At 42.1% G+C, this 21,461-nt stretch overlaps 1 protein-coding gene across 1 annotated transcript; it reads left to right on the forward strand.

Moving 5' to 3' along the window:
• Nucleotides 1-14,039: 14,039 nt before the first annotated feature.
• Nucleotides 14,040-15,035, forward strand: LOC134415127 (olfactory receptor 10AC1-like). The gene has a single exon (XM_063150427.1). It carries the CDS (start codon nucleotides 14,040-14,042, stop codon nucleotides 15,033-15,035), a length of 996 nt encoding a protein of 331 aa, XP_063006497.1.
• Nucleotides 15,036-21,461: the final 6,426 nt, after the last annotated feature.

The raw sequence follows: 21,461 nt of genomic DNA on the forward strand, positions 1-21,461 counted from the left end.
AAATAGCTTTTTTTAAAATGAGAAAAGTGTGAAAGCAGCTCTCCTTGCAGAGCCTGGGAGTTGCAGGGTGGGGCACACCAGATGGGAACCAGGTAGGACCTCCCCTACCCTGGTCACCCACTGGCACAGCCATTTGGCTGGAGGAGGTTCTGCTTCTCTAGTGCTGCTTGCTTTAATGTCTGCTGATGTTACCTGGAACTCCCATCCAGATTTTTTGTACTTGTCAGTACTACTTCATCTGGTCATGTCTGGATCCCTCAGAAAACTTGCTTAGGTCAAGCCTGAAAATAGCAGGGAGCTCAGCAGAGTCTGAACACTTGGGGGTTGAAACTAGATGATTTTTAAGATCCCTTTCAACTCAAACTATTCTGTGGTTCTCTAAGCCGGGGGGGGGGGGGGGGGGGGGGGGAGGGGGGGGAAAGGTCCTTCAGGGTTGCTTGAGCTCTGCTGCCATCCTCTGGAGAGGGACAGGGTGCAGTGCTAGTGAGCTGACCCTAAACGGGCTTCCTCTCTATGGCTGGGTGGGTTTGCTGCTAGTAACAAAACTTGGCCTTAATTTGTGCCATGAGGACGGAAAGGAACACTGCAGTATGGTGGCTGTGACTGGAAAGATGTGGGCAACAAAGCTGGGACCAGTGTGCCTGAGGCGCTGTTTGCCATCGTGCAACACCCTTGTGCCTTTGGCCCTGGGGCAGCCGTGCCAGCAGCGGGAGGGTTTAGAGAAAGACCTTAAAACTAGAAACTCCTTTTACTCATAGTCCTTGCAAGAGAAGTTAAAATGCTAACCAAACACATCAAGAATATAGTTATATGCATGGCTGATGTAATTAATCCTTAGCTGGACTATTACTTGCAGAATACAGTGGCCGTTATGAGATTGTGGTCACTATAGCCTGAATATCTGCTTCCTAGAAAAATAAATTATAGCAATCACTAACATAATGGTTTTGATGTGGGTTTTTTTTGTTGGTTGTTTGTTTGTTTGGGTTTTTTTGGTTTTTTTGTTGTTTTTTTTGTTTTGTTTTGTTTTTTTGTGGTTTTTTTTGTTTTTTTTTTTTTGTTTTGTTTTGTTTTGGTTTTTTTTGTTTTGTTTTTTGTTTTTTGTTTTTTTTGTTTTTTTTTTCACTGTGCTCCTGGATAGCCTAAAAAGAATAGGAAGGAGAGGGAATGGTAGTGTCTTATCAGTTGGATATTTTTTAATCCATCCTTGCAGTATTTGAAGAAAACTGCTATACTTGCCTGGAATTTAATCAGAACACTCTATTGCACTGTCATTACAATTAACAAGTTGTCAAGGACTGAGACTAAGCAAAGATGACATGGTCAGAACTTCAATCTACCATTGGACAGGGCTCTCACCTGACAGTGAATGAATATGACAGGAATAGAAAGGATTGATGATGGAAATAGCTCCCAGTCAAACTGGGAAGGGAAGCACGTTAAGATACCGTCTGTGTGAGAAGCCAGAGCTGTAAGCACAAGTTCATTTATTATTTATCAGTTGTTCATGGATATTCGTGTCATCAAGTGGGTGATGCATTGTCCAGAAATTCTGCTTCACGTGGGACTATCCTCAACACCACATCAGGTCACTGTGACTTTATCTGGCCAAGTGCTGAAAATACTGATGTACAAGTCACCATCTCACACATGGTTTGATGCTGCACTGACTCCTAGTGGAAAAGTTCCTCTCAATGCCATGTCCAAATCTCCCAAATCACAGTTTGTGTACCAGACAGTTATGAAGATGGATGAAGATGGATGAAGAAGTGCAAACACCAAAAGCGTGAGATTGCTGAGTGACTGAGTATTTACTGAGGTTATGGTGAGCACGTTGGTGGAAGCCTGTGAGTAAACACTGACTTTGTGTCAGTGGGTTGTCCACATGACTGTAACGCATTATTTTAGTTAAGGACTTTCTACAGTACTAATGACTAAGTTGATGTAGCTTTTTGGCTCCTCCTAAGAGAGGTACAAAGTGTAAAAAAGATATCTACTTCAGCAGCTCAGGGAGACAGGAGTCCCCTGAGTTTTTTCATGTTCCTAACTGATGTAACTGTGCTCTAAATAGAAGGGGATGTGATCAGGAAAGTCAAGGCACAGCTGGAACTTAATTTAGAAAGAATAATAATAAGGACTTTCATAAGTACATTGACCAGAAAAGGAAGATTAAACAAAATGTCGTGCTCCTCCCCCCCCCGCCCCCCCCCCCCCCCCCCCCCCCCCCCCAATAAATAAGACAGGAGAAATCGTGACAACTGATAGGGAGAAGGCTGAGGTACTCAGCAAATTTTTTTTGCCTCAGTTCCCTCTTCCCACATCTCCAAAGCCCCTGAAACTCAAGACAGTGTGCCTCAAGACAGTACTGGGGGAATGAAGCTGCTCCCATCATCAGAAAAAATCAGGGTAAAGACCAACTGAGGAACCTGAAAGTGGCATGGCTGAGAAGGAATTGGGAGTACTGGTGGATGAAAGGCTGGTCATGAGTTGATAATGAGCACTTGCAGCCCAGAAGCCAACTGTGTCCTGGGCTGCATCCAAAGCAGTGAGGCCAGCAGGTCATGGGGGTGACTCTGCCCCTGTGCTTGGCTCGAGAGAGACTCCACATGGAGTTCTGTGTCCAGCTCTGGAGTCCAGCACAGGAAAAATATGTACCTGTTGCAACGAGTCCAGAGGAGGGCCACAAAAATGGTTAGAGGTCTGGAACACTTCTGCTATGAAGAAAATCTGAGGGGCTTGTGGTGGTTCTGCCGGGAGGAGCGAAGACTCTGGAGAAATCTTACTGGGACCTTTCAATATATGAAAAGGGTTTATAAGAAAGATAGAAAGAGACATTTTTATCATGACCTGTAGTGTCAGGACAAGGGGCAGTGGTTTTACACAGACAGAGAATACATTTAGATGGGATATACAGAAGACATATCTTTTACAATGGAGGTGGTGAAGCATGGGATCATGTTGCCCAGAGAAGCTGTGGATGCCCCATCCCTGGAAGTGCTCAAGCCCATGTTGGACGGAGCTTTGAGCAACCTGTTCTAGTGGAAGATGTCCCTGCCTATGGCAGAGGGTTGGAACTAGATGGTTTTTAAACCTCCCTTCCAACCCAAACCAAAGGGTAAAAATGTATCATAGAAGAAGGACAGAAAGTAAAAGGAAAGAACAGTAAAATTACACAAGCTCTTTTTTCTGTGGGGAAAGCTTCAGTTCCAGAGCTCTATTTTGGTCAAGTCACTTTTCAAGTGCATAGGGAGAGCTCAGGATGAGCAGGGTTCAGCCCCAGGAGCTCCTCAGCTCAGCTGCTGCAGCCCAGGCTGCAGGCTCTCTGTCCAGGGCTGCCCTTCCCAGTGCCACTGGCCAGGCTGCAGGGACAGCCCGTGCTGGGCTTGGCTGTGTGACCCAGGGACGGGCACCTGGGCACGGAAAGGACACGGCCACGGCCACGGCACCGGCTGGCACACACCAGGGGCTGCCCTCAGCCACCCACAGCTGACACCACCAGCACTCCCACAAAACAAGGAGAGACAGCCAAGGTCCTCCTCTGAATGCAATGTAATTACAGCACTGCAGGGACATCAAGGACAGTGTATGCGTATTTTGTAGTGGTGGCTGAGATACTTACCAGTTCTATTGCCATCCTCAGTTTGGTTTTGAGTTTTACTGGGGAGAAAATGCTGGTGTTTGGAGTTTTAAGTAAGATATTATTTCAAAGCCATTCCTGGACTGAAGTGAATCTCACAAAACTTCAGCACAACAGAGGAGACTGTTACTGGGTAGAGATGTAAATGCTGGCCTAATGTTGTCAGTTCATCAAACATTACAGACACAGTTGACTACAAGGAAGTAATTCTGGTTTTGTTTTATTATCTGAATTTTCAGACTTATGTTTTGTTCCTCAGTGTAGTGGAAAGTGCTTTTATCCCATTTATCTGCCTGGATGTCAGCACACTGTTGAGACTATTGACCTTCCACCACAACAGGGTTGGCAAAATGAATGTTTTTCCACAATCTTTCTCCTCTAAAGAAGTACTCCAAGAGTCATGTAGCAGGCTTGGTCTGCTCCCACTTTTGACTAGAGCCTAATGTTCTGGGACGATGAAAAATCTCTATTACCAGTGACTTCACTCTTTTCAGGATGGCCTTGTGCCCTTTTTACTTTCCTGGCATGTGCAACTAATTGACAAGCAGAGCTATATTTTCCATCTTGCATTCCACCTGCCATACAGGCATTTCCATTGCTCTACAGTCCTCAATTTTTGTGCACAAAGTGGATATTACGAAGTCTAATATGAACTCCTGAAAGGTAAAATCTGTAAGATGGTTGTTGCCTGGGAAAGCAACTGTGCTTCTGGGAATAGTCATAGAGCTTCCAAAATGAGATTTGTGGTTCTCCAAGCCATAGTACTGATTTCAGTAAAGATGGATATTTTTTTCTCTGTCTTGTGTAAAAGCTGAGTGAAACCTTAGTTTGGAGTATCTTAAAAAAAAGTTAAATTCTTAGACAAAACAATATGCATTACTTAATTCCAATTAAGTTGTTCTTCTGATTTTAGTGTCCATTGATATTGTTGAGAAACACATGTCAAGATTCCTATCTCAGTAAGCTACCTTATGCAACATTAATATTGTTCCAAATTTTGGGCAGCAAAAGGCTCCTCTTCTCATCAATGTCTAGAACAAATAAAATAAGTTTTCAAGAACATGCAAATATTGAAGAGTTTAATATAATATTTCCAGCTGGCATATAAAACATTGATGAATTTTCATATCTGCAGCCCATTTGAACTGTCTGCTCTGGTACTCTGAAGATGTAACCTCTGTGAAGTTACATCTAGTAACCTCTGTGAAGCTACTCTTCCTTTATGCTGTGCTAAGAGGCTTTTTCCAACGTTCTCTTGATGCACCGATCTTGTTTTTCCTACTTCCAGTCCTATTTCCCTTTGCCACCCAACTTCCAGTCCCAAATACCAGGGGTTTATTGCAGCTCCATTAAACCAACAGTAATGGTCAGTAGCTGTAAATCACATCTCAGGGGATTCTGGTTAGAAATTCAAAAAATTTTTCACCAACAGGCACCCAGCAGTGGAAATGACATGTAGAGGGGTGAAGGAGTCTCCAGCCTTGGAGGCTCCCAGTAAGAAAAATCCATCATAACAGGACGCGGTGTTAGTGACACTCTGGCTCTGAGCAGGATGCTGGGTGTTCCAGGCTGGTTTCTTATGTTTCTGTGACTCAGTGAAGGCCTTTTGTAGCACTGGAGAATGTTATGGAATCACATCCACTCGATGCAGTTCCATTACATTTCCCATTCATCAGCCCAAAAGAACTGCAGAGTACTTAGCTTGGTTTGTTGCTCAGGCTGTCACAGGGTCTTCAGCCTGTGTTCCCTAATCAGGGAAAATTATGTTTTGCTAATAAAAGAAAGTTGCTAAAATGAATATGGAGGAAGCTCTTCTCAGTGTCTGAATATAAAGGAAAAGGCATAAATATGCAGATCAGCTAGCATGTGCTCTAACAAGCAGCTTATTTCAGAATAAAAGCCTTTGCACCAAATAGATCCATGAGACTGGAAATCAAAAGGGGCATCAGAGGTATCAGGCTTTAGATCAGCCATCCAGGACCCAGATTTGTTGCACTGGTCAACCAACATGTAAATATGAGTGTGATCTCTTGATAACTCCAGGTGTGCCCACAGTTCCCCAGCCCAGGACAGGGTTCAGGACTCTGACAACTGAAGGGCATTTGCCAGCAGTAAAATACAGGTTGCCACATAAGAATGGAATGGAATGGAATGGAATGGAATAGAATAGAATAGAATAGAATAGAATAGAATAGAATAGAATAGAATAGAATAGAATAGAATAGAATAGAATAGAATAGAATAGAATAGAACATCCTGAGTTGGAAGGGATCCCACAAAGATCAAGTGCAACTTCTGGGATTTCCAGAGACCTCAGACAAGTATGAGTCCTCTCTGCCACATCTTCACTGAGACTCACAGAAGTAGATAAGGGCCTAAACTTTTTGTCCTTTGTGACCTACTGTCCTCCTCTTTCTCCTGTTCCTCCAAGCAGCTCATGATTCTGTTGTGCCATGTGATGTGTCCTTTCAGATAAGGGCTGTAGTCACCCAAGAAGCACAATGAAAAAATTAAATATATGACATATCTATGGACAGGGATCCCTGCAGGCTGATAAGTCTCTCCCCTATCTCTAGCAGGTCCTCATGCAGAAAAGCTGTTTAAAGTTTTTCTCTCTTGCATTCACTTGTCTTGAAACTATTTCCTATAAATCTGTGTTCCTGGACATCTGGGCTCATAACATTTTACTGCATCTCATCCTGTATTCTGCAGTGGTGATGCAATGCTGGGCTTTGTACCAAGAATAGTTTGCTGAATTCTCACTGAGTTGTTTCAGCGTTTGCTTTAATGTTATGTAAGAATTTAGAGATGTTGTGAACACAAGAAAAAAAATAATAGAAGTAGATAACATGTACATCATTGTGTGAGACAATAAGTGGAAATGACGCTAAAGAATGCTGAAGGCAACAGCTGGATGGCTCTTTGACTGAGCACCTGCTCCCCTGCCATCCAGTCCAGCAAGCCACTGTATACATGTTTTCTAAAACATAGATTCTTTCCACAGTTAGGGACAGATTGCTCTTTTCTTTCACCTCCACTGACTTTCTTGAAACACAGCTTGAAAAAAACTTGAGAGTTCAGTGCTAGAATGGATCCTACATCCCATCTGCAGTCTCTGACCACACATATTGACTGTATACCGCAGTTCTTCTGTCTAAACAAGCTCCAGTTCACCTGGAGTTTGTATATTCAGTCTGGGATGCTGGTTTGCAGAGTTTATTTTCTGAAATAAGCTTCTTCAGAAAAGCATGTTGGCCTAATAGTTATTTACCTCACTACTCTGAAAATGAGCTTTGGGTTTCTAAGTGACACAGATGAAAAATGTTATTCTAGATGACCAAACTTGTGATGGGAGGAGGAGGATGAAATGAGTAGTAGCTGAGTACACTGGGGATGAAGTGTGTGCAGCATCAGCTTGGGATGGTGTCTCCTGTGGAGAACTTCATAAGACAATGAGTTTTTCTGGCTTTTCTCCCAATGGCTGTAGGTGCATCAGAACAAATTAAGCAAAAACAAATGATGTCCCCAGGTGGAGTGTCTCAGTCACTGCCACCCCAAGGAAGAGCTCAGGTGAGACAATGCCTCATTTACCACTGCACAGGGAACAATAAATACATGATTTTTGGAAGACAACACCAGTGATTCTCAGCAAGGCCCCAGAGTGCTATCATCCCTGCCCCAAGAAGGGCTGAACACTGCTGATCTCCTTCAGAGACCATGGGAGATGCAGCTACTCTGTTTCTTTCCAGATGAGCCCTTTAGGCTGAAGGTAGTTAAACCCCAAACTTTTAATTGGATCCACAGAGACATCCACAAAGTTGTCCAAATGAATCTGAAAATTACTTCAGATACAAGAAGAAGACTTAGACCTGTCTTCAGAATATCAGTCTTTCCTACTACCTCACCTTCCTTCTTGTCTTAACCACTGGAGTTCTAGTTAATCTTTTCCAGGGCCTGTAGCCCTCATTTTCAGTCTGTCTTTTTCATTTTCACTTGCTGTTCTCAGGTAAAATATTTTCATCCTTTTATTCATGAATTCCTATTTTAGATTTGTCCTTTCCCTCTCTAGTTCTAAATGAGCTTTCTTCTAGTAACTCCATTTTATTCCAAATGAGAAAAGCTTGCATGTTTATGATACTATTAACTGATCCGTACAAACTTTTTTTATTTAGCAGAGACACAGGACAATGCCTTTGGCTGGGTTAGACTATGAGTAAGTACAACCAGGTGAAAGAAATGCCCCACCCTTAACAAATCATGAGGAGTAGTTAGCTGCCAGGTTGCCTGCCCTTTTTTTGCAAAACTCTGTTTTGGTTGGTTTATGGTTCAGCATCTTTCCCAGACTGAGTTCCCAGGCACGGTTTATCAAGCCAAACAACAGAAACTCAAGGAGGGCAGCGTGATGAATTTCTCACCAAGGCAAACTGATGCCAGCCATCCTGCTGTTACCACCCCAGCCAGTTTCAGTTCCCGGTTTCCAGAAAGCTCTGAACATTGTGGGAATAAGGATACACTGCTCCTCCTAAAGGCTATGCCCAATTGTTTCAATGTCTTGCCTCTGTGGGAGACAACATTTCTTGACTCCTGTTTACTCAAGAATAGGGATCCCATACCGGTTAGAAAGTCTCTGTCAAGATGCTGTAATTTTCAGCCCTTGGCCCTGCTATGTTATCATCATAATCAGCCATACTGGATCCAAAAATGCACTTTCTCAAAAGATATTGGCATTTATTTTTATATTGCTACTCTTAACATTTTCATTTGAGCGAATCTTATATTTCATCAACCACCAAAACCAATTCAAGGAATCCACCTTAAAACTGCCTTAAGTTCTCAATCAAATAAGTCACCGTGACGTTTCTGAATAAGCTTCTGCAACTGAACATTCCTGCAGCAGAACATCAGTTGTGAAAAATCAGTGCAGCTATGACAGCCAAAATCTTTGCTTTCTACAGCGCTAAGATACCTCCAGAGGATCAGTATCAGTGCGTTTTTGCATGCAAAGATCTGCAATCTTTCTTATCCTCATTATTCTCTTTTACCACTGGCTAGGTAGTTCGTGTTGCTTGAACATTGCTTGCAGCCTGCTGCAGAGCACCATTTCCCTGACCATTGCTGGGACTGGCTGTCCCTCTCCTCCAGGTTTCCTGGTACCTCTCTCAGTTGTTTCCATTTTTCCCAGATTGCTCCACGTTACACTGAGCTTCCCAGTTTCTCTTGCTCTCTTTGGAGAAGGCCAGCAATTCAGGGGTGTGGAGAGGCAAGCCCAGTACTGGCCCTTTTTCTGAAGACCAAGGGGAATATCCTCTGAAGTATGTTGCAATTGCTGATAGAAGCTGATACCATGTGATTCACTAACCGTAGCTGGATTCCAAGAAACCCTTTATACAAATTCGGGCTAAGGCAGGCCAGTCCCAAAGCCTTGCAGGCACGTACTGAAAAAAAATCACACAGTCAAGAGTGTGGGGGAGGAGAGCGGGGCTGAACTCTGCAGCAAGGCAGAAAGTACAGCTCTGTAACATGCTGCAGACTCAAGACATGCAAACACTAATGCCAACGTGCAGCTTTTAATAATCTGTTATGAATTTGGCTGTAAGCTGATGCAATGGAAGTGCTGGGAACCTGAAAGGTGTGGGCTAGAGGAGGAAGTACAGAGTCGCTTTGACATGCATATTCTCATCCTCTGCTGCTTGTTGTTTGTCTGGTTGCTGTGTGTTCTGGCACTGGGCTGCACTGCTCACTCCAGCTAGCACTCCCCTCTTGGGGAGCCGTGTTTTGGAGGTAAGGTGTGGGAGTGTGTCGAAACGTTGCGGGGAGGTGTAAGTTGCATGTTAATAAATGACGGCTTATCTGCACACACACAGACTGAAACAGTAATTTGCCTGATTTATTTCAGTATAAGGCTGGGCACTATGGTAAAAAAAAAATTAGTGCATATAACTGCTGACTGTGTGGTATTGGTTACTGGGTACGTGCTGACTCACCTCAGTTCACCTCCAGTCCAGCAGGAGGAAAGGGCCATCTGAAGATGAGAAAGCTGGAATAGACTTGTCAAAGTAGTTCCTGATAATTATTTTGCATTGTTACTGAGGCAGCAGACTTTCTCCTGCAGTTTGGGTCAGAGAAGAGGACAAAGTAAGAAATAGCACCAGAGCCCCTGAATTTTATTTTGTAACACAAAGATAAACTCTACATGAGTTAATCAGCTGGTGTCCTGAAATTCTGACAGAGTTTACTAGAGGGAGCAGTCTTACTCTGCAAAGCATTTGACTAAAATAGATTTCACTGTAAAGATTTCCTTCCATTTATAATCCACCCAACTTGCTAGGTGTAATTAGAAAATAACCAGCACCTCGATTTTGCTCCTGTTACAGCTGCACAGACAACGTGTCACCGAGAGAGGCTTCAGGGTGGCTGTTTTGTTCAGTATTGTACAACAGTGCCTAGAATTCAAGACAGATTCAGAATTCAGTTTTGTAAATGCTCTAAAAACATTCTGTGCCCTGAATTATTTGCAGAACCTTAAACAATAAGAAGGGTAAGGAAAAGAGTTGAAATGAAAAAAAAAATAATTTGAAAGTTAAGGAAGTGACTCGAGAATCTAAAGACTTCACTGTCATAGCTGTAATTCCAATAAGTTAAATGACGGGTTTAAAATAGAGGAAAAAACCTTAAGTACAACTTTGCCAGTTCCAGATGTGGCTACATGTGTGACAGATAAAGAGGCATAATCACCTTCCTTCACCTGTTGGACACATTCTTACTATTGCAGCCCAATAAGTGGTTGTACTTTGTTGCCTTTTCCTGGCTCCTGTTTCTTGCTGTCCACTGGAAGCCCCAGTTCTTTTCCCAGCACAATTACTCTCAGACTGGATTGATGTATGAAGCAGTTTTGTATCAAAATGACTATGCCACATAGATAAAATATGAGACAAGAATATTTTGAAAGGATTCCTTCTAAACCAGGTCCTGTGAAAAATCTTGAGGTACCATATTTACATGTTTCTACCAAGCAGATCAATTTTAGCAGTCAAAAATCTTGACTTTTCTTCTCTTTTCTACTCACATAAGGCTAGAGATCTCTTTCATTATCTCAGTGTAAGTGGCCAGGAATGAATGTAACCATGGCAATAAAAATAAATTGGGCTCAAATAATCTCAGTCCAACCAACTGCTGAATGGTGATTTCATCTGAGCCAGTAAGAAATAGTGGGTCACCAGAACTGGTGAAAACTCCACACACAAATGTGTTTAAAGTCTTTATATCTGTTTAGCTTTGCCTCTAAGTGTTAGTTTGGTTTAAACTTAGTTAAAGACCCATAGCTTTATCTTTATTTAAGAAGAGCAGCGATGCATTTTGTTACTTAAACATTGCCATGCCACGTACAAAACAGCCCCATCAATAATCAGCTACTTTTAATTGCTTCAGTGAAGAGAACAAGGGAGGAGGGTGCCGCAGCTCTGCCATCCTCTGAAGATGTAATTACATCCTACTGCTCATTTACAGAAAAACTGAAACACCCCTTTCTTGGGAGGAATGGAACTGCCTGCCCTTGGTGCAGGGAGGAGGCAGCTGGAAGAGGACAGAATTCTGTGTCATATGGCATATAAGGAGCTGGGTCCTGCAGAGAAGAGAGGATGGCCATGAGATGCTGAAAGGAAACGTTGGCTCTAGGGGCGCCCACAGCCAGAGGGAGCCCAGACTGAAAAAGAATATGAATCTCAGCCCAGACTGAACAGCACACATCATCAAGAGGAAGAAGTCTCTATTTTCTTACCTTTTAACCCAGAGAAGGTATGTTGCCACTGAAGCAAACAGCTCCAAACTAAAGGAAGGGAGTCCCGTGTTTCTTCCCCACTTCTTAGCCCTGCTGTGTTTAGTAGAATCCTCTTAAAGTCTCAGCACGTGGAGTGAGGGGAGCCCCAGCTGGTCCTCAGTGACTCAGTCCACAGCCATGTACCAACCCATTACTCCTGTTTTCAGTGAATACCTTCTACTTGCATAGAGTGTGAAAGATTTACAGCCAGACTGCTTAGAACTGCTTTTGGAGAGGTCTTGCAGCAGCAAAACGTAGATGTAAGAGATAACTATGGGTTTATAACTGCTGGAAACTGTGTCCAGCAGGAGTATATTTACTTGCTTTTGCAGGATTGCTGCTCTCTCTGTGTTCTCTAAAGAGCTCCTTGGTCTTCACCAACTATCCACTATTTTTTGGTCTTGGAGTTTATGGTAGTTCCTTCCTAGCTTGTTAATTTTGCTGACTTGTGCTCTGAGGCGGACTGATTAAATTCCTAGTTTTGCACCTGAGGTAATATAATAGTGGGTATTTTGTGGGTATGTTTACCTGAGTCCCCAGATGTTTTGAATGCTGCTGAGATACTGAATCACAAGGAAACCTTGGGGCCAAAAAAAATAAAGAGACAAAGGCCTGTAGGCTTTAAGCAGATTCACCTCCTCAATTGTACTGATTATTTTTTCTGGAGTTTTTTGAAACATCTATTTCCAGGAAAATCTCATCCCCACTAATAGCGTTTCCACCAATTTCACATTCCTTCTATTAGTCTTTGATGATATTTCATGTAGTTTTCCAGTTTGTTTTACACTTAAATATTGCTGGGATTTTTATATGAGCAGAAGTCTTCAAGGAATCTCCGATTTTATTTATGTTTTATGGCAAAGTGTAGAAAGAGTTGAAATTATTTCTTGTAGTTAATACTGTATTGATGAACATATGAGCAATGAACTCTGTTCAACCATGACCAGTATATATAATTTATTTTTGTTTGTCTCTCTACCTTCTTATCTTTCCTAAATTTTCCAGCTTTAATAGCTTTGTATCACTCCACTTTCCCAGGAAATTTCTGTTCTTCCGGTGAAAAGCAAGATCTCAGTCTCCAAGTCCAGGATATTAGCATTGTGTTTTCCTTAAAAAACTGTTACAGAGTATGTATGTTGCCATGGACATCTTTGGTTTGGAGAGTCGAAGTTTGTTTACTTTAACTCTGATGCCACAGGGCTGAGCCAGACATAAAGATGTGAGCAGCCAAAATGTCAGCCCTAACTTTGGAGTCCTCATGTCTAATCATGAAACCCTCCTTCTGTATGAACCTTATGGCAGACCCACTGTGGAGAAGGGAAAAGCCAGTCAGAGAACACCTCAGATTCCCACTAATGGGAGTCAGGCTGCAGCACAGAAGCTGCAGCTCACTGTCTGGTTGTTCTTGCACATCTCTGACACAGATGTAGGGGACTGCAGAAGTGCTGTGAATAGAGAATTAACAGGTCTGCCTAGGAGTAGAAGCACAAGGAACAGCAGCAGCTTCTGTGAGACCTAGGAGCTGATGGTTGTTAAGACGCAAACACCTCTGTCTGCAGCTTAGGACACGCAGATCAGGAGGGAGAGTCCAATGAAGACTCTCAAAAGCAGGACAGCTCAGTCAGACTAATCAGTGCCAACTTCTAAAGGATACCTAATGCATGTTCAAAACCTGCACTTGGTCACAAATCTCAGAATAATTCAGAAGTGATGAAGACCCAACAACTGACAGTCTTTGTCACCAATGTCATGACAAAGAATCCTAGGCTGATTGTTTGGGCACAAGAACCTTGGTAGTTGTGAGAATATGGGTCTGAGATTGTGCTGAATGTGGCTGAGTGAAATCAGGTTTGAAGTTTGGGTTTTTGTTTTTAAAAGAAATTGCCCACCCCACCCAATAAGCTTTACTACTGTGAAAAACGCCAATCACTTGTTTTTAAAATTTTAAAAGTTTAATAAGTAATAAAATGATTATAAAAATAGTAATACAATTAGAGTAATAATAATTTGGACAATTTAAATTAGGATAATATGAGACAACAGAGACAAAGAGTTATGGGCCCGAAAAAGGACACTCGTTAACAGAGGATTAACCCTTAAAAACAACAGCCTGTTGCATATTCATACACCTCATACATGATGCATAAATTCCATTCAAACACAGGATTCTGTCTGGTCATCCTCAACTTGTTCCTCATAATCTTAATGGTGCTTTCAAGCCTGAGCAAGGTGGGAAGAAGTTCATTTCTTCTGATAAGATAGCAATAAATTCTTTTTCTCTGAAAGATTTAGGTGTCCTGTGACTGCTATCTTGCTGTGAGTCCTTTCTTTAAAAGAGTATCTTACATTGCATAGTTTCTATTTTACATTTTGCTATAACCTAAAACTATATTTAGCACACTACTTAAGAGAATTAATACAGCATAACTTTCTAACACAACGCATTTTAATATTTGTGAAAAGCCAATCATAAAATATGCATTTTTCACACTACGCTGGTTCTACAGTAATGCAGCATTATTTCCTATCTGGAATTGATTGCCAGGCATCGAATTCAGCTGTTTCCCTTCTGTTTCCCTCCTGCAGATGCCATGTGAAGGCTGCATGGAGAGGGACAATGTGAGCAGTGGTGCAACCATGGAGTTCATCCTGCTCGGCTTCTCTGAGCTGCTCCATCTGCGGGTCCTGCTCTTCTTTACCTTCCTCATTGTTCATTTGGTCACACTGGCAGGGAATATGATGATCTTCATAGCGGTGGTGATGGAGCCCTCACGTCCCCCCATGCTTTTCTTCCTCGGCCAACTCTCTGCTGTGGAGCTGTGCTACACTTTAGTCATCGTGCCCAAGGCGCTGCTCAGCCTGGCAGTGGGTGGCAGCCCCATCTCCATGCCGGGCTGTGCCGCACAGATGCACTTCTTTGTGGCCCTTGGTGGCGCCGAGTGCTTCCTGCTGGCAGCCATGGCCTACGACCGCTACGTGGCCGTCTGCCAGCCCCTGCGCTACGCGGCCCTCATGGGCGAGGGGCTGTGCCTGCGTCTGGCTCTGGCCTGCGCCCTGGGAGCCTTCCCTGTGGCCCTGGGCCTGACGGTGGCCGTGTTCCGCCTGCCCTTCTGTCAGCCCCGCCGCATCGACCACTTCTTCTGCGACGTGCCCGCCGTGCTGCGCCTGGCCTGCGCGCAGGGCTACGCCGCAGAGCTGGCCCTGCTGGCGGCCTGCGTGCTCCTCCTGCTGCTCCCCTTCCTGCTGATCCTGGCCTCGTACCTCTGCATTGCTGTGGCTCTGTTAGGTGTCACCTCCCCGGTGGGAAGGGGCAAGGCCTTTTCCACCTGCATTTCGCACCTGGCCATCACCTTACTGCACTATGGCTGTGCCACCTTCATCTATATTCGTCCCAAGTCCAGTTACTCACCGGCTCGGGACAAGGTGGTGTCTCTGGTCTACACCAACGTTACTCCTTTAATGTATCCCCTCATTTATAGCCTGAGGAACAAGGAAATCAGAGGGATCCTCAGGAAAATGCTGAGGAGAAAGAAAATAGGTGAACTGGGATATTATCAGAGTTGTGATGTGTGTGTGTGGTAAATTTTAGTAGAGCAAACACATTCTTGTTGGGAAAAAGCCCCATAACCAGATCACCATAGACTTCACTAAGGCAAATATCCAAGCAGAATTCTACATGCATCACTACATTTATGAGAAAAAGATATCTCTGCTCAAAAAAATCCCCAACATAACAGTTGATCTAAAGGAAAATGTTTTAGTGAGTTGTGAGCATGAAGAGCTTTGATCAATCACTGGTCTCGCTTCTCTGATCACATACATATTCAGGCTTACATTCATAGTCATGCCAGCACAATTAGAAGATCAACACAAAAGTTTTTAAAGCTAATAAACCAATATTAAAGTATTGGTTTTGTTATTTTTCTATCAAGATGACAGCAGAAATTGGGTAGTCCAGTACAAATTTTAGCCTGGTAAGTTTACCAGCACAATAAATCTGTAGGGCTTAAAGGAAGGTTAGAAGAAGAAAGACCATGGCTAGAAAAAAGGGTAAAATAGCTGTGGTTTTCTCCAAATTTAATAGAAGCCTGCACTCTGGCATCCCATGACAAATGGAAAGATTGTTAGTGTAAACTCATCTAACCTTGAATTATTCTACATATTGAAAGTTAAAATGCCAACAGTCTAACAAGAGTATGACTTTGCTATGCCAGTTTTGCAGGAAGCAAAACATATTTCCTTGTATTGGGAGATGCTTTAGGTTTGGATTGTTCCTATGGCAACACAAAGGCTAAGATACTTGTTTTATCATTTGACTTTCACCACCAAAGACTGCATCATATAAATATGAATGCCTGGGGAGTGTTGAGATCTGTAATTGTAAAAGTAATAATACTGCTGCCACAGTTACTGCAATTTCTTCAGCAAAACCAGTGAGAGTTACAGCAGACTGCAGCAGACATAAGAATCTCAAAGTTGCAAAGCAGTGCTATTTTATGAGTTTCCTATGTGTAGGAGGAACAGGATGATTCAGACAAATTAGAGAAGATCAATTTTGGCCAGGAAGAAGGGGGGAAAGAACCAACGTAATTATTTTATTTAATACTTCCCTCCCCCATGTCTCTTTAAAGGCTGTAGAGACACCATGATTCAGAACCCACCTCTTACACAGAAAATAGTTGAGAAAAAAATTAAAATGTTTGCTTCTGTTCCTCTGTCTCATCCAAAGGAATTTCAGCACCCCAGCTGCCCTCAACTCTCTCGTTGGGCAGATTGAGAAAGCAGAGTGGTATTTGCTTTCTCTGGGCTACAATCATTAAAAATTATGGTAAGTGGATTTGACAAATGTAAGAAATTGGCACTGTAACTAAGGAAGTTAACTTGGAGCCTTCTGACAAAAGAGAAATGTGGAATTTAAAACTGACATTAAAAGCTGTCTTCAAGATCAGAGTCTAGCCTGCCTAAAACATTAACACAGAATATTGGCTCTCAAGTCAATGAATACCTAATTACTCTGTGGGCAAACACTTAGCTGCATTATTTAAAATTATCAAAGTTGCAGTGAACATTTTAATCACCTGCCAGCTCTTCCAAAAAGTGAGAAGGAGAGGGTCTCAATGAAAGAACACTATGTACTAATAGAGAAGTACTTCAGAATTACATTAGAGAAGTACTTTGAATCAAATACTATTAAGTAACTGTAATGAGCACAAGCAGAATAGGAAGCATCAATTCTAAATCCTGTCAAGTCAAATCAAGCTTTGAAGTCAATCCTGCTGCGAGCAGTTGGCTGGACTTGAGGTGGCCAGAGCTCCTTCCTGAGATTAGCACAACTTTGCATCAGAGGTTTCTGACCTGCCTTCTGTCCAAATGCCTGGCAATAAAACTGAAGGACAGACAGACACTGAGGTTTATGACACGGTTCAAAGCCTTGGTAGAGGCCCTCACATATTTCTGGCAGCTGTGGGTGTGGGATAGCAGAGAGATAACTGTGACCTGCTGTGGGAAGATAGCAGGGCTGTCCCCTGAAGCAGGAAGTTCCTCACCAACCACTGCAGAACAGAGGTACCTGGACAGACCTCTCCTCACCCCAAGGATACAGATTATGCCTTTGGAAGGGATGAAATGACCTAAACAGCAGTCAGGCTAGACTCCCAGCCTGAGATACATGTGGGAAGTACGACAAGCAGTGGAGGCTTTCTGAGAAGACGCTTTCTCTACCTAATGTTCTTGCAGATGAACAGAGTGAGGAGATATCCCAGAGCCCAAGACCATCTTCACCAGTGTTCCCACATCCACTAGTCCAAGACTAGCCCCATCAGTATTCCCACACTCATTCACAGCACCCTTTCTCCTCAACCCTTGCCAGCTGTGTTGTGCACTGTACAGATATGTAGAGAGTATGAGGTAAGAGCAGCAGCAATGTATCAGAGGTATCACAACAATTTCCTTTCTAAAATGTTATCTTTTAATTGACTGGACCTGCCTGAGGTCCCTTTCCACTCAACAAGTGGCTGTTTCAGTCCTGTTGACTCAGCACACTGTGTGCTGAGAGCTGGAGAGTGCTCAAGTGAAGTAAGGCAGCACCATCCCTGATGTAGGCATGAGCACAGAATAATAATTTTTAAAAGGTAATTTCTAAGCTATTTTCAGACCTTCATAGGGAACAGCAGGATTCAGCTAGGCAGAGCAGATTATGACAAATGCACATTCCACCTCCAAACAAAGATGGGTATGGAAAAGATTTTTCCATGGGTGCTGTAGTTTTTTGGGTTGGGTAGAGATTCAAGAGTCCCCAGTGAATGAGTACAGCTGGGTACCTGCATTTCACAAATGGTCTTGTCCATTCTTGGAAGAGGAGTGCTTGCATTCCCAAATTTGCTGAGACCTGAGATCTGGCGAACATAGATGTCATGAAGTTTTCCAGTGAAACCAATTAGGACATCACTAAGAATCACTTTATGGTTTACACAGCCATACAAACAGAGTATTCACCCTTGCAATTAATTTCATAAAGGCGGCCCTGAGCAAGCACTGTGTAAGAACACAGATCTTATCAGGGGTGCAGCACCAGAGCCCAGCCTGTAAGAGTTTAACCTGTAAGATCACATCAGTGATCAGCTGCCACGTTCTCAAAAATGAAGAGAGTTTGGAGGATGATGGCCCAGATTTGGGCATTCAGGATGCTCTAAGTCCAGCACCTTGAATGGTACATGCCACTGAAAGGTTCCTCCCCTTAAGGGGATACTTCAAGGTTCTTCCTTGAGAACTCCTGCCAGTACCAGACATTCTGGGAGGATACAAGTGAAACCTCCCTTTCAGTATAGAGAGAAACCAGACAAAAATGCTTTGGTGTTTTTTGTTTGTTTGTTTTTGTTTGGTTGGGGTTTTTTTGTTTCATTATGGGGGGTTTTTTGCACACATTATGCTTTGCTGGCAAGCCAGGTAAGACGTTTCCTAAAAGTTGTTCCTATAAATAATCAATCTCCTAAAAGAAATAAATGTACTTGCATTAAAAGAATATCCTTATTTTCCTAGGAGTATAAATACAAAAAGTTTATCTAGGGGATTTGTTTCTGTTATGGGTAAGGAAAGTTGAAAACTTGGCAAAAGTCCAGTTTTAAGAGCTAGGAAGACATTTCAGTGTATTTATTTTCCCTTGACAAAGACATGTTAAAACATTCTGTCTGTTTTGGCTTACATGGAAAGTGAGTCCACCAGCTTTTCTTTCTTTCTTTCTTTCTTTCTTTCTTTCTTTCTTTCTTTCTTTCTTTCTTTCTTTCTTTCTTTCTTTCTTTCTTTCTTTCTTTCTTTCTTTCTTTCTTTCTTTCTTTCTTTCTTTCTTTCTTTCTTTCTTTCTTTCTTTCTTTCTTTCTTTCTTTCTTTCTTTCTTTCTTTCTTTCTTTCTTTCTTTCTTTCTTTCTTTCTTTCTTTCTTTCCCATTCCTTAAAAGCTTAGAAAACCTGCAAATAATCCTATATTTACCCAAATAGATTTTTTTTATCCTTTGATCTGAAGCAGGATGGTGAAATTAATACAGCCATTTACGATAATGGAGTTGTAAAATGAAATGGGTATGGGCTTAGTAGCAAACCTAGAAAATAGATGTTAATATCATGAGGGTGAAAAGTTGTCAAAGATTTTCTTTATTAAGAAAAAGCTTCTGTTTTTGAAGTTTATTATTAACATGCCAAAGGAGCAATATTTAGTGTTATTACTTTACTATTAACATATTTTACTATTATAAAGGCTAGAATGCTATAGGAATTTCTCTTGCAGATATTTATAGATAGAAGATTTACAAAAGAAGAGAGATGAGTCCTTTCTGAGATTGTTTTTTACTATTATATGAAATTATGTATTCAGCATATAAAATCTGATAGGTTCTATATGATATAAAACAAATATAGTCCACACCCCCATAAACAAGCTAATGGGAATTAAATATACTTCAATAATCTGCCATTTCTCCACAGAATTAAACATTTCTACAAGCTTTTTATTTATCAACTTGGCTGTTGCACAAGCCTTCATTTTCCTTTAATGGATTGTTTCAGGAAGCAACCAGGAACATAGGACAAAACTAATCAGGAGACCAAAGTGGAGCTGAAGAATGAGGTGAAGCTCCTGCCAGCTGGTTGGTTTCAGAATTAGTTTCACCTTGCCCTACAAGTACCTCCACATCAAAAAGCTGACTGAAGGTGTTATTAATAATTCCAGCAGTGTATCCCTAACCTAAAGCTCTTGGCTTTAAAGATCCTATTGTGCTCAGTTGTCTTCCAAGCAAGTCTAGAGAAAAGAGAATGGGAAGATCGATACCCACCCAGTGTGTACCTTTGGTTTTACCTGCATAAGTGCAAGAGTATGAGACAGTCTGGTTTTACAAATCGGTATGTAAAGATGTAAGACTGTCTGGTTCTACAAATTGGCATGTAAAGTTGAGGGAAGACCTGATGGCTCAGCAGCATATGGCCTCTAGCCTAGTCACTGCTGAAAATCAGGTCTCCTAAAATCTCTGCAGTGTTTCATTGTGGTTTTGCTGTACAGTTGCTCTCAGCATTCATTTCAGTTTTCATGTTTTGATTTAATTAATGAGTTCAAGTTTCAAAAAATCAAGTGGGAGGCTGAACTGAGAATCGAGTTGGCAGTGAGTCGGGAAGATGTTAACACGTTCACTGCCCTCTTTCCACCTGCAAGGTGTCTGCTTCAAATACCTTCTTCTGGTGTCCACCTTGAGACCTCTCAGGGAGAATGCTGCTTGCTTACACAGTGAACAGTGGAAACTATTTCATTTCTGCACTGGACAGCAACTCTTCAACATCAGGATCGAGCTACAACAGCAACAAATATGGGCAAGCTTATTGTGTTTAGATTGTGGAGGCAACTGTAATTTGTTAAGAAGAGGACTATAAAAATATCTTGAAAAAACATATTAGAAATAGACATAAAAGCTTTAAAATATTTGTTGTAAACTCCCAGAAAAAGAAAAGATTTATTAACTCACACATTCACCTGTAAGAGCAGAAAAAATAAATTTTAAATCACACTAAGTGACTAATGGTTTGGTTTTTATTGTATATTAGAAAAGCCTTTTCAGTGTCAGTGAGATATTTCCATGCTTGAACATAATTAATCCAAGAGTGGGGAAGAACAGCAGGAAAATATGAAGAAATTACAAATTACAGAGAGGTATGTGTTTGCCATGCAGAGGTTACCATTGTTAAATTTTGAGTTTTGATTCAGCTACTAAAAATATTATAATCTATACTTTTCTATAATGTAGTGGAATAAGTCATCAGCATTTCTCTACTAGAAATAAGTAATCAGTCATTTCTCTACCAGAAATCAAATTTATCTGGGTCAGATTTTATGTTTTTCACACATATTCTGTTGTGTTAGTAATGCTCACGGAGAAACTGAATCCTCTCATGAAATCTTAATGCCACCAAGATGAATAAATATCTTTAAAGGTGCCCAAGAAGAATGTGCTCTCAAAGAGAAGTGTTAAGTGTAGAACTGCACTTTTTGGATTTCTAATTATATAACGTGCTGCAATAGTATAATAGAAAGTAACTAACTCTTGCGACACAGATTTGTACCACTTAGGGAAGCTTTATGATTAGGAGAATGACTTGGTTTTCCTTGGTTTCCTCCTGTCTATACAAAAAGTCACACCTCAGCCCAGGCGAAGCCCCGTTTGGCCGCTCTCCCGGACACATCTGGGGCTCCACAGCCGCTGGACCACGAGGGGGAGCAGAGCTGGGTTAACGCGGCAAGAGAGTTATCTCAGGTGATTGCTGCGGAGAAGCAAGGTCCTCCCCCTCATTTGCAGGATGGAGTAATAATTTAACTGAGCCCTGTTTTGCAAGCCAAATAAGAGCATGGCAGACCATGGCAGGATAAGCTTATCCAGAGACAAAAGCCAGCAAGCTTGCAGTTCAGGCAGCAGTGCAAACACACTTCCCTGCCTGATCAGGCGTTCAGCCAGGGCATCAGCAGGTAGAGAAA

This window comes from Melospiza melodia, chromosome 2 (assembly GCF_035770615.1).
Source record: "Melospiza melodia melodia isolate bMelMel2 chromosome 2, bMelMel2.pri, whole genome shotgun sequence".
NCBI classification, from domain to species: domain Eukaryota; kingdom Metazoa; phylum Chordata; class Aves; order Passeriformes; family Passerellidae; genus Melospiza; species Melospiza melodia.